This window comes from Sphaeramia orbicularis, chromosome 2, assembly GCF_902148855.1.
Source record: "Sphaeramia orbicularis chromosome 2, fSphaOr1.1, whole genome shotgun sequence".
Taxonomy (NCBI): Eukaryota; Metazoa; Chordata; class Actinopteri; order Kurtiformes; family Apogonidae; genus Sphaeramia; species Sphaeramia orbicularis.
Window position 1 is genome coordinate 2,639,089 of NC_043958.1, and position 14,443 is coordinate 2,653,531.

Sequence of the window (14,443 nt, forward strand, 5' to 3'; positions counted from 1 at the left end):
TTGATGCTAAGTGTTCCAGTGAACGGAGCAGAACGGAAATGAAAACAATGTAGGGATTTCAACTAAAAAAAGAGAAATAACTGAAAGAACAAAAGCAGAGGAAGGTATGAGATGTGGTTTTATTTATTTCTGAGTGATGAGTTTGTTTCAGGAAATTTAGTGGAAATGTACTATTCTACACTATTTATTTTATAATAATACAGCATTATATTCAACATAATGATCCATAATTTAAAAAAAACAAAAAAACAAAATGAGTTAGTGGACACTGGACTGTTTCAGTAATATTTTAAACACCATTAGGGATAGACTATCAAATCGAAGGGTGTCAAAGTCAAATTAGTTCATGGGTCACATACACACCAATAAAACATAATAATGACACCTCTAAACTTTTCTCTCTGTTTTAGTGAAAAAAGCCGAGGGCCACATACAGCTCAACAGGATCTCATGTGAGCTGGACCAGGGTCAAGTTTATTCATACAGTACATTTAAAACAAAACACAGTGCCCAAAGTGCTGTTCAAAGATATCAGTAAAAAAAAAATATAACAGTAGTAAAAATAAGAATATGATATACTAAAAGTGACCAGAAAAATAATAAATGTGAAAGAAGCAAAATTTTATTATGAAAATGTTCCCATCTACACAGTATCCTTTAAAAAATGTAAATAACACAAACAACCATGAACAAATTATAATTTCTTAAGAAAAATAAGTGCAATTTTAACAATATTCTGCTTCAGTTTATCATTTACACATTTGCATTACATCTTACAGATCAGAGTGGATCTACAAATACACAAAACATTTAATCAAAGGCAGAATATTGGGAAAATTACACTTATTTTTATTTAGACATTTCAGATTGTTCATATTTGTTCAGGTTATTCGCATATTTTAAAAAACATTTACCAAAATCTGCTACACATGAATAAAATGAACAGAAATAAACAAAAACAATGATAGTAATAATAATGGATTGGATTTCTATAGTGCTTTTCTAGACACCCAAAGCGCTTTACATTATTGGCCCGTTATTCACTCACTCTCACATTCCCCCTCTGGTGGTGGTAAACTACATTTGTAGCCACAGCTGCCCTGGGGCAGGCTGACAGACAAATACAGAAAATAGTAACAAATAAGAACAAGCTAAACAAGAGCAAGAACAAAACCTGTACAAAAATGCACAAAAATCTGAGAAACATCAACAAAAAATGAAGTTAAAATTGCACTTATTTCTCTTAAGACATTTCAGGTTGTTCATATTTGTTCAGGTTATTCACATATTTTGAAAGCATGCACAGCACAGGTGTCAAACATGTGGCCCGGGGGCCAAATTTGGTCTGCCAAAGAGTCCAATCTGGCCCTTGGGATGAATTTGTGAAATGCCAAAATTACACTCAAGATATTAACAATCAATCCTTTTACTTTAGGAACCATATAAAGCCCTACTTTAGTCTCAAGTGGGTCAGATCAGTAAAATACTATCATAAAAACCTACAAATAATGACAGTTCCAAATTTTTCCTCTGTTTTAGTGTAAAAAAGTCTAATTCCATTAAAATGTGTAAATTTACAAACTAGACTTTCAGAAAAAAATATGAAAAACTACAAATGTCCTAAGAGAAGTGTAATTTTACTAATATTCTGCCATTTACTCAAATATTTTATGTATTTGCAGATCCACTGTAATCTGTAAGTTGTAATGCACATTTACAAATGATAAGCAGAGGCAAAATATAGTTAAAATTGCACTTATTTTTCTAAATAAATTACAGTTTTTTCATGGTTGTTCATGTTATTTACATTTTTAAAAGGACAGTTTATAGATGTAAACATTTTCATAATGCAATTTTACTTTTTTCACTATAAAAGATATTGAAATGTTTGGAGATGACATTATTTATATATTATTGTTATTAATTTACTGGTCTGGCCCACTTCAGATCATATTGGGAGGGTATGGCCCCTGACCTACAATGAGTTTGACACCCCTGATGTACAGGAATTTGACGTGCATTACAGATCACAGTGGATCTACAAGTAACAGGCAGAATATTGTTCATTTATTAAGAAAAATAAGCCACTTTCAACACTGTTATGCCTGTGGATATTGTAGACCAGGGGTGTCAAACTCATTTTAGTTCGGGGGCCACATTCAGCCTAATTTGATCTCAAGTGGGCCGGACCAGTAAAATAATAACAGTAAAAAAAAAAAGTAAAATTCTATTATGATCAGGTTTACGTCTAGAAAGTTCCCTTCAAAATCTGAATAACATGAACAACTTGAATTGTCTTAAGAAAAACAAGTGCGATTTTAACAATATTCTGCCTCGGTTTATCAGTTTATCATTTACACTTGTGCATTACAATAGCACAAAACATTTAGTAACAAGCAGAACATTGGTAAAATTGCATTTACTTTTCTTAACACATTTCCATTTGTTCAGGTTATTCACATTTTTTGTAAATGTATAGTTTGGTCATGTAAACATTTTCATGTAATTTTACTTTTTTTTACACCAAAAAACAATGAGAAAATTTGGGGTTGTGATTATTTATAGGTTATTATGATAATATTTACTGGTCTGACCCACTTGAAATCTAATCGGACTGTATGTGGAACCTGAATTAAAATGATTTTGACACCATTGATTGTTAATATCTTCAGTGTAATTTTTGCAGTTTTTCACAAATTCATCCCGCGGGCCGGATTGGACCCTTTGGCGGGCCGGTTTTGGCCCCCGGACCGCATGTTTGACACCTGTGTTGTAGACCATCGAATAGTGGGTGATCCCCTCCGGGCTTTGGCCTCCACCGTCGGACACTAACGCCGGAGTGTTGGGTCCCTGTGCCAGAATCCAGTCCGGGTTTTGTGTGTGCTCAGCCGGTTAGAGAAGCTTATCTGCTTTTCCTTTGTGTTTGAACCTTTTTTGATTCTGCTCTGTGGCGTTCAGGAAACTCCAGACAAACGTTGCGGAGCAGTTTGGAGAGTTTCCTCATGTCTTTGGTTCTACAGCCGGACTTGCCCGCTGATGAGGCGTTCAAGAGCCGCTTCCCGGTCCACCGCGCCTGCAGGGATGGAGATGTAGCCGCGTTGGTGTCACTGTTGGAGCAGCTTTCAAACCAGGCTCATCTGACGGCGGAGGACTCCTGTTACGGATGGACCCCCATCCACTGGGCGGCTCATTACGGACAGGTAGGGTGGGCTTCACCGGACGGACATTAACGGACTCTAACGGCGTCTGTCTGGAACACAAGTCAACTTCTATTACAGCACTAACAGTTACTTTAGCTAACGCACTAACGAGAACTTTTCAGAAAATCATACGTCGTAAACTATTTCAAAGTTAACATTTTCCGAAGATAAAGTGATATTAATCAATAGCTTGTCGCACCAGAAACACCCAGCGTTTTTACTTTTTTTCTTTTTATTTTGTATTCTAGCTCCATGATAACGCTAAGCCAGACTTGTTTGATTGTTTCTGTACAATAAAGTTTTTTGGATTAAAAAAAGTTTAGACTGGCAGCGTTTTCATTGGTTACAGCTTAGCCAATGAGAACGAAGGCGCCAGAAAAACAGGAAGTGAAAACATAGTGCGAGTCAGATTTACTGTCAAGTTTCTGTACACAAACAGGGAATTTAACTTCGGTTTAACCTGAGTTCTCACGTGTTTTAGAATAATTATATCATCCTGAGATTAAGGAGGGTAAAAGTTCTGGTCTTTTTTTTTTTTTTTTTTTTACATTAAATAATTATCTTGATTGGAAACAGAATAATGACACAGTTTTTCAGATACATTTTTAGGAAATATCCTTTGCAGTGGGCTGCGTTTTATTTATTTATTTTTTTTATATTATGAAAGCTATGAAACCGGTCCCAAACAGAGGACAAAACGGCACTGCTGGGTCTGAGGAGATATAAAGATGAAGAATTTTCACAAATCTGTCCAAATAGTGTGAAAATAAGCAGTAAACAGAATAACATGTAAGTATAAAAACCAATAGTGTATTATGAAAGGACAATGGTACAGTAGTAGTGGTAAAACGGTCATAAAATAGGTTCACTATGAACAAAGCTTCATTTGCTCTACTAAGCCATTTACAGGACAAAAAGTATAAAATACGCAAATTCTTTACAGGGTGTTATGGGTTTGATGTGTATATTTTTCAGTAAACGTACTGTCCTTTAAGAAATAACAAAGGTCATAAGAGAAAATTTAAATAAACCTAGGGTGACACGATGAATGTGCTTGTGTTCATTGGTGAAACAGTTTTATCCATTTTTATTTAAAAAAAAAAAAAAAGAATAATAACTCAAATCAGTATTCTGGTTCCATCTCAAAATGGAGATTATCTCAGACAAATGAGTCACTATCAATGAGTCTGTTTACATTCTAGGTAATACTCTGATCATTATCCGATTTGTGGAGTTATCAGATTATTAGTGATCATGTAAACAGTCTAATCTGATCTGTTTAATCAGATAACAGCAGTAATTAAAAATGAACCTTCTGTCCTGTATATTTTTCAGTCATTCTTTTTTCAGCAACAGCTTTTTTCTTTTCTTTTTTCTGAATCCTGTGTCATTCCGGTGCTTGTGTGAATAATGGTTGTGATTGGTTCACAGCTGGAGTGTGTGGTCCACCTGGTCCAGAGGGGCTGTGAGGTGAACACGGTGAGCAGCCGCTTCAACCAGACGCCAACTCACACGGCAGCGTTCGGCGGACATCCTCACTGCGTGGTGTGGCTCAGCCAGGCCGGAGCCGACGTCAACAGCCAGGTCGGTGTCGGAACAGTGACGGCCTGAGTGGATGCAAACGGAACACAGGGTTTACCCATGAGTTTTCATGATCAGAAACCGAGAACTGCTTAAATCATTGGGTGTTAAACTCATTTTAGTTCAGGGGTCACAGACAGAATGTATTAGTACTTTATTTTTAGTATTATTATTATTATTATTATTATTATTATTCCGCTCTGACATCTGACCTGGAAATATTACCAAGCACTGCTATGAATGGTCAGTCCTGATGATGAAAAAATAAAATAAGATACATGTAACTGGGGTCACAAGAACTAATATATATGTATTGTAACAAGTACAATGAAATTCAAAAGGCCATCCAATACTTACATAAATTATAATAAAAAAAAAAAAAATTAAAAGCAGCTAAAATAGGGGAAAAAATAACATACACTGTGTTATTGGTCTGATTCCTTTAAAATATATCAAGTACACACTTAATAGGTTTGTGATGCACTGTCATTAATTGAACATTAGATCTTAACATGGGAGTGGTTTTGCAAACATTAATGTTAAAATGGGCTTTTATAATAAGATTATGTTGCTAAAAATATTGTATGATTTTCTCCCTCTTTAAATCCTTCCTTTCACGTGTTGGTCTAGGGAACAACAAGAACGCATTAAAAATACAAAGTGTAAATTCTAAAGCAGGGGTGACAAACTTATTTTAGTTCAGGGGTCACAAGTGGGTCAGACCAGTAAAATAATAACATAATAACCTATAAATAATGACAAATCCAAACCTTTCTCTATGTTTTAGAGTGAAAAAAGTGAAATTACATTAAGGAAAATGTTTCCATCTACAATCTATCCTTTAAAAAATGTGAATCACATAAACAACCTGGAATTTATTAAGAAAAATAACTGCAATTTTAACAGTGTTCTGCCTCAGGTTATCATTTACACATGTTCATTATAGCTCACAGATCACAATGAATCTATAAATACACAGAACATTTAATAACAGACAGAATATTGGTAAAATTGCATTTACTTCTATTAAGACATTTCAGGTTATTCATATTTGTTCAGATTGTTCACATTTTGTATAAGAATAGTTTGTAAATGTAAATATTTTCATGTAATTTTACCTTTTCACACTAAAACCTCGAGAAAAGTTTGTAGTTGTCATTATTTATAGGTTATTATGTTATTATTTTACTTTAGATCATATTGATCTGTATGTGGAACCTGAACTAAAATGATTTTAACATCCTCAATTGTTCATATCTTCAGTGAAATGTTTTCTTTTTTTTAATATACATTCATCTCATGGGAGGGACTGAACTCTTTGGTGGGCCGGTTTTGGCCCACAGGCCTTATGTTTGACACCCCTGCTCTGTTCTATTGCTAGAATGATATGTGCTGTAAACATATAAACAGGACATGCTAATATTGGTTTTCATTTTATTGTACTTATTTTTATGTGATCATATTCAGTCGTATATTTAATTTTTATCTCTTCATGAACACCAGGTAAGAGCAGATCTGGACGGTAAGAACATTCACTGCATCTGGAGTCGATTTCGAAAAAATAAGAGAAACTGAAGACAATATACAGGGTGTCCCAAAAAAATTACATCATTTGAGATGTCCATATCGGAGTGACGAAATGGTCAAGAGAAATGATACTCAATAGGACTGATTTTGGACATAAAATGTTTTATTCTACAAATTTCAAATGAAAAATTCTGGGGGACGGTAATTTTATAATGTTCCAAAGTTGTGCGCCGCTTGTGATGCGGCCCGCATCAAGTCGGTAGAATCAGAATTAGCTTTATTGGCCAAGTATGTGAACACATACAAGGAATTTGGCTTCGGTTTTTACATTGCTCATGATATACAGTTCCAACATGAACCCAGACAACATGTGGACCTAGACACAATATAGACAAACAGTCCACTGGAGACAAAGACAACAGTGGAGAGATTTACAGTGGGTTTACAGTGTTATATGTACAGAGTGCAAACTGGAGTTTTAACTCAGTGAGTGGGTGTGTGGGTCTGGTCTATTAAAAATATATGTTTATGTGTATAGTATTTACAGTGGGTTTTACATTGTAATATGTACAGAAAGTGCAAACTGAAGTATTTATACAGTGAGTGGATATGTACAGGAATACAGTCTGTAAAAAAAAAAATATATATATATATATATATATATATATATATATAAAATTGTAGTGCAAATAGAGGTTTTTTTACGTAGTGCAAATTAGACTAACTAGTGGAGTCCTTTTTTCCGACACAAACAGCCTTCCTCTTTAAACTTCTTATGCTACGTCCAAATCTGCTTTCCTGTTGGTGCTTGTCTGTGAATTTTTCTAACAAATTCATGTTGTGCATTCACATTTGACTGAGTTTGGGCGTACGTCAATACACAGAACGCCTTTTCTGTTGCAGTAAACGACATGTCTATTCCTGAAAGCACAACAATAAAAAGGATTACGCTTTTTTGAGCAAATACGCAAACACATTTGAAACAAATTATTAAGCGATGAAATGATGTCAAATTTTTAGGGACACCCTGTATTTGTCTTTTTTGTCTGTATTTGTCCACATTGAACTGAACTCCCAGGTTGACAGAGCCTGTTTCACTCACCTTTTGCTTGTGTTTTTCAGGACTTTACAGGTGAGGCTCCCATCCATAAGGCGGCCCGGTCCGGTAGTCTGGAGTGCATCCAGGTTCTGTTGATAGCCGGCGCTGAACCACAGTAAGTATAAGACCAATAAAACAGACGCACAACACAAAGGTCAACCACAGCAGCAGGAACAATCCATCAAATCAACAGCATCCATCCCATAGCAAAGTAACATCAAGTATTTGATTCAAAAAGCAGCAAAACACGACCTCTGCACCATCTGTGTGGCATTAGTGTCATATGTTCTCTACAGATTTTCATGTATTTATAGCAACTCCAGGTTCAAACCAACTAAACTAAGCTAAACTAGCTCCATATAAATCCTGTCAGAACTTGCCGTTAATGGAAGCACATAAGTGGAATGACTGTGGAATTTGATCAAATTATTAAAAGTTTAACATTTTTGGAGCTGTCATAATTTATAGGTTAAAAATGTGAATAACCTGTGTAAACATGAACAACCTGAAATGTGTTCATGGAATTTAGTGTAATGTTCACATCATTTGATTGTTTTTGTTCATATTTGTTAATTTTTGTAATTTTTTTGTGTGTATCTCTCTTCATTTTGTTCACGTTTTGAACAAATATAAACCTAAAATTTCTGAAGAGAAATAAGTGTAAATTTACCAATATTCTGCCTGTTATTAAATGTTTTGTGTACTTGTAGATCCACTGTGATCTGTAGGTTATAATGTACATGTGTAACTGAGGCAGAATATTGTTCAAATTGCACATTTTTCTTAAGAAATTCCAGGTTGTTTATGTTATTCACATTTTTTAAAGGATAGTTTATAGATGTAAACATTTTCCGTATTGTAATTTTACTTTTTTCACACTAAAACAGAGACAGGTTTGTAGTTGTCATTATTTATAAGTTATTAGCATATTATTTTAAAGATCTGACCCACTTTAGATCATATTTAATGAAAATGATTTTAACATCTTTGATTTTTAATATTTTCAGTGGAATTTTTGCATTTTGCTAATTCATCCCACGGGAGGGATTGGACTCTGTGGTGGTTCGGTTTTGGCCTGTTGGTCGTGTGTAAATAAACACCTGTAACCTACTCTTTGTTGAACAGTGGGTGAATGTCTCAGCCTTGTGTTTTTTGTTTGTTTGTTTTTTTTCAGTGTGAGAAACGCCAGCGGGCAGACGGCTGCAGACCTGGCCCACGCTCAGGGCTTCCACGACTGTTTCCTCTTCATCTCCAACGCCCAGAACCAGCTCCGGCAGCTGGCTGGGCTCCACGGCGCCCCCTGTGGCCAAAGCCAGCTGAGCAGGAAGAGGCCGCAGAGCGCTGTGGACAACACTCCGACAAAAAAGACAAAGAAAACCAGCGGTAAAAATTCCACCACAGACACGTCGGTACTCAGTTATCCTCCTGAGACCAGGAACGTACAAGGGTCGGCTTTGATCAGAATCATCAGAATACTTTATTAATCACCGGGGGGGGGGGGGATTATGTGTTACAGTTGCTCCATTCAAATAGAATAAAAGTAGCAGGAAAACAAATTATCAATATAACAAATTAAAAACTATTACTTTACATTCAGTCATTGTCTTGATTGGAAACAGGATGATGCAACCATTTTGTCCAATATATTTTTTATTTTCATTTTGTTTCTGAAATGTTCTTTGACAGCTTTTTCTTTTGGGTAAAGCTGTAAAACTCTTGTCTTGTGAATTGCTGGGTCTCAGGAGGATATTTAATGATTAGAACTTCCTTTTGGTCGTCTTTCCTAATTTGAAACATGAAAAAAGTGGGAAAAAAAGGGGTTGTTTCTCGTGATCTAAGTCCAAATTCACAGCTTCAAATTTAATTTTTTTTTTTTTTTTAACCTGTTATTTAACCAGGAAAAAAGATCCCATTGAGATTAAGAACTTCTTTTTCAAGGGTGTCCTGGCCAAGAGGCAGCATGACATACAACACACAAGAATTTACAGGTTAAGTTCAACCATGACAAACAAGTGCAAGTGGCCATAATCGTATTGTCATTTTTGTTTTGTTTTTTTTTTCAATTTACATCATCAGCCTCGGATAAAACTATGTCTTTAATTTTTTTTGTGCACTTGAAGTGAGTTTTTTTTACCTGCTCTTTGCATGTGGACAAACCTTATTGTTGAGTCCTGGTCCTGCATCGACAGAAAACATCATGGATGACAGAAAAAAAAACACGAAGAATGGAACAAAAATTGACAAAAACAATGTTAGACATCGTCACCTTCCGAAAATAATCACCTTAGTACATTTTTTAATTTTTTCAGGGGGAAAAAAAACAAACAAACAGAAATTGAGTATTTAATGATTTAGGGTCCTTTTGTAACTTATTTTAGGAAGATGACAATATGAACATTTACTTTTTTTTTTTTTTTTTTTACACTTTTACAGTTATTGCTGTGCAACTTTCAAAGCAGCTGTGTTAGAGGCACTGGAGGAAACAGCCTATGATTAATTTATAATAAAACTGCAAAAAACACACAAAAAAACAGAGCTTGGGGTTATTTTTTCTGAAAACCATTTAGAATCTGCACTAGAAATCACTGAGCCTGTTTACATGACCATAAAAATCTGATAACTGTTAGTAATTGGATCTGATGCGTTTACATGCGCTTCAGAAATAACTGAAAAACATCAGAACGGTAGAATCAAACTCCCTCTTACTGTCTTCACCTCCATTTTTCTTTCTTTTTATTTTCCACATGTGCAGATGTAACTGAACTAAATAAATCAGATTAACCTGTTATACATGCATGAAGACAGAGTATTGGGCTAAATCCAGGTGTGTTAATCTGATTTATTCTAATCCGATTACTGCTGTTGTCTGATAAAACAGATCAGATTATCCTGTTTATATGATCCATAATAATCCAAATCAGATAATGATCAGAGTTTCATTGTGAATGTAAACAGACTCATTGTTTCTAAAGGTAATAATATAACCTGTGTATGTGTTGGACACTAGTGGAACAAGTCCAGTTGGTCTTCAAGGCTCCTAAATCTGACTGATGCGTTTTCTGTTGCAGGTGAAGACGCAGAGGGCATGAGCATCGAATCTGGACTGGACTCAGGTGGATCATTAAAGCAGCACAGTTAATTAGAGACGATACACACATGCACATTTACCTGTCGGGTTGTGGACTTCTGCTTTATTTTCATTAACCCTTTAACTAGTTATAGACGTAACAAATTAAGCAGGAATTCAAACAGGTTGTAGAAATCCACTGGATTTTTGCCCAAATGAATCTAAAGATAGTTTTGCAGCAGCTGGAGGGTTCAAAGTCAAACTGTATGAACTATTAGGATCCAAACACACAAATAAATGTTTCACAGACTCATAAAAGTGGGTTTAGGTAAATATGAGCCCTTTAACATGTAACTGAATATATAGTTAATACATAGAGTTAACCCTTTCATGCATGAATTATAAGAACCTTAATCAAGATTTTTTTCCTGAGTGTTTTTATTCTTCTTTAGGCATGAAAAAAAAACAATGTGACTGAAATTTTTTTTGATGAACCTATTTTTCATGGGGGTGTAAAAATGTCCACTCAGCTGGACACCATGCATTTAATTTTTGAAGCAAAGAAACATGTATTCACTGATATACTGTGTGAAAACTATGAAATTCATTTTTTTAGTGCTGCTAATCTGATGTTTTGTCACATTTGAACATACTCTAATATTAGTTATTACTCACTTTATGGAGATAAGATGCAAAAAAAAAACAAAAAAACTTTTTGTTTAAGCAAAAGTGTTAATTACAGTCTATTAACAACAAGCAATTGATTTCCACTCAAACATGTTAGTGCAGATCAGGTTTATCAAGAACAGCAAAGTTCCAGTAATGGTATGAATGTCAGTGTGTGGGATGGTGCATAAGCGTCCACTGTTTGGGCTGATATGGAACTAAAACAATAAAATCCATGAATATACAACAGAACAGTTGTGACTAACTGTCCACTGGAGTGACCACTATGCATGAAAGGGTTAATAAGTGCATCACAAGTCCATTATCGTTAGTCCATTATCGTTATCTTTGGAGCATAATCACCTGAGTCATGTGTTTTTCAGGTCATAACAATGACGTAAAGTGAATCATCGATGTTAGACTAAACTTATGCAGATTTCACAGTGTGGCCAAAAATAACATTTGAGGATTGATCGTGTTTCACGTGTTTTTATTTTTAAACCAACAGTCGACGACGCCGTCTTTACCAACGGCCACGCTCCCACGCCTCCCATGGATCAGAACCGCCCGTCGTCTCCGCCCTCAGCCAACCAGGAGGCCGACATGTGCGGTTCCCTCCACCGCGGCGGTAGTCCCAGCAGCTGCCTGTCCCAGAGGCCGGCCCGCTGGGGGCCCCGGGGCCCCGAGTGGGGGGACTTCCTGCATTACGGACACTTCCACGGCTTCGGAGACACGGCCGAGGAGCTGACGGTCCGAGTCCAGACCGAGAACAGACACATGAAGGCGGCAGTCGACGCCTGAGGGTCCAAGGCCACGCCCACAGCCACAGCTTGACACTCTGGGTATTAATTATCTATCTGTAATTTTTGCATTTCACGATTCATCCAATGGGTGGGATTGGACCCTTTGGATGGAAAGTTTGTTTTTTTTATGCGTCTGAGCTTTAAAACCTGCTGAAAAACAATGTGTAGGTCAGAAAATAAATAGATAAGAAGTGAAAAATAGTCAAGTACAAATACACTATATGGACAAAAGTATGTGGACATGTTGAATTCAGGTGTTTCTTTTCTAATGGGTCTGGGATACAAAACAATAATGACTAATGTCAGAACATAGTTTTATATTATGGGATAAATATTATTTTATTGGTTAGTTTGGGTTAAATTGTTATTTTTGTTTCCAAAATGCCTCAAAGATAGTTTGGACTTCCTATCTCTTCTTTTTTTTTATCCATGACTCTGATTTTAAATGTTCTACCTCTTAATTTTTCATGCTCTGACTGTAAATAATAATTTTCGACCACAACTAACCATCTACTTTTGTCACATCTCACTGAGGAAGAAAAAATTACCATTAACCTTTAAGGAAATATTGATTTTTTTTTTTTTTTTTTTTTATTGATTTATTCCAAATATGGAAATGGTACAAGTTTCCTGATTGCTACCGATTGACTTCTTTGCACAACATAATATAGAAATGAAAATTCAAGGAAGCAAAAAAATAATAATACACGTAAAAACAGAAAAGTCATATTCATAAAGGAGTGAGAAGAAGCATAGCTTATTAGCTCTCACCCCTTTATATACATATATACACTTGCCTATACTGACCTATGTTTATAAACTATATGGACATAAATATTGGGACACATGTCTACGGCTGTAAAATGTCCTGTTCATGATGATTTGACATAAAAACATCAATATTTCCTTAAAGTTTAATTTAGAGCTAGAACATTTAAAATCATAGTCAAGAATAAAAAAAAAAATACATTATACCAAACTAACCAACGCAATATTTATCCCAATATAAAACTATATTATGTCATTAGTCCTTCTTGTTTTGTATCCCAGACCCCTGTTAGAAAAGACACACCTGAATTAAACTTGTCCACATACTTTTGTCCATATATTGTGCATTAATCCCAGCTCCTGTTTGTGGTTTAAACTGATAAATCAAAGGTTTTAAGTCTCATTTTCCAGGTTACATTTGACACTAAACACTCAGTGGTTTTGAAACGGTTGTTCAGTCACATCTGGAGGAGTTGTTTTTTTTTTTGTTGTTCAACTGTTGACATGCTGACATGTACCAAAGGGAGAAAAAAAACTGTTTTTACTTTAATTTTAAGTATTTATTTTGTGTAGCGGTGATGGATTGTGTTAGACAGAGCTGTACTGGAATGACAGCGATGAATACTGCAGATTTTTGTCCATGTTTGTTTTCTAAAACCTGCCCAACACCAGCTGTCCACTTGTGTAAATATTATATACACAGTGCCAAAACTGACTGTTTTATACTCGTTTGTCTCTTTCATAATAAAACACGTTTTGCAGAATCAGTAAAAGAGTGAACTTCTGTTCAGTTTTCCTGTTTTCAGATCATTATGGACAATTTTATCCATGTGGGTGAATTTTTCCTCTTCATCTGCATCCTTTTTGACTGTATTATTAAATATGAATAATTTATTATGTCAAAGTTTCTGATTCTAATGTTAATTTTTCTTATAAATCATCAGAACACTGTAAAAAGTGCACCATGCTTTACAGTTATTCAGCATAAAAACGTCCACTTCCAAAAAACTGCTTAAAAACTTTACGGATTTACATTTTTCTCAGCCTTTTTTTTTGGGTCAAATATTTTGCTGAACTTCAGTCCTAATTTTAAAAAAAAATCAAATACTGACTAGACTAATTGCCAGGATTTTAACCCTTTAAATGACAGTTTTATTGATGCTAATGTTTTTAATGAAAAAGAATGAGTTGTTTTAGATATAACAAATGTTGGAGGGCTGGAGAATTAGGTTTTGTTTTTTGTTTTTGGGGGGGGGGGGGTGTCAAATCAATCTTGAATGTGAAAAGAAAATCAAAAATACTGACACATTTTTTGTGTATCATTAGATTTTACATTTACTTCCCTCTTAAGTAATTCAGGACTAAAATGTCCCAGTAAAACCACATTTTTAATCTCAAAGCCGTTAATAAATATAGTCATACATTCTGTAATTTTATGGTTTTATTTTACATTAATATGAAACCAGACAAATCCAAAACTGAAGGGGTAAAAAAAAAAAAAAGTAAAATAAGTCACTTTTTGTTTATTTTCCAGAAATAAAAACAGTGACTTCAAGTAATAAAACTGGGATTTAAAGGGTTAAAATCCTTAAAATTGTTCAATATTTGATAGTTTTGAGCAGAGCAAAAGTTGTTTAAGAGATTTATGTACAAAAAACATTAATTTGTAAAGTTTTTTATGGAGTTGTTTGGAATTGGACGTTTTTATCTTAATTAAACTAACTCCTGAGGG

General features: G+C 34.9%; 1 protein-coding gene across 1 annotated transcript; it reads left to right on the top strand.

Annotated features, from left to right (window-relative positions):
- Positions 1-2,980: 2,980 nt before the first annotated feature.
- LOC115432618 (ankyrin repeat domain-containing protein 10-like) lies at positions 2,981-12,272 on the top strand. The gene is made up of 6 exons (XM_030153528.1): positions 2,981-3,200; positions 4,632-4,784; positions 7,431-7,522; positions 8,582-8,790; positions 10,476-10,520; positions 11,649-12,272. The coding sequence occupies exons 1-6, from the start codon at positions 3,003-3,005 to the stop codon at positions 11,939-11,941; spliced, it is 990 nt and encodes a 329-aa protein (XP_030009388.1). The 5' UTR covers positions 2,981-3,002; the 3' UTR covers positions 11,942-12,272.
- Positions 12,273-14,443: the final 2,171 nt, after the last annotated feature.

What these genes read in the sequence shown, in the direction of transcription:
- LOC115432618 (XM_030153528.1), top strand. Translation starts at nt 3,003, where the DNA reads ATGTCTTTGGTTCTACAGCCGGACTTGCCCGCTGATGAGGCGTTCAAG. An exon ending in GGGCGGCTCATTACGGACAG is followed by an intron (nt 3,201 to 4,631) that starts GTAGGGTGGGCT and finishes ATTGGTTCACAG; the next exon opens with CTGGAGTGTGTGGTCCACCT. An exon ending in CGAATCTGGACTGGACTCAG is followed by an intron (nt 10,521 to 11,648) that starts GTGGATCATTAA and finishes TTAAACCAACAG; the next exon opens with TCGACGACGCCGTCTTTACC.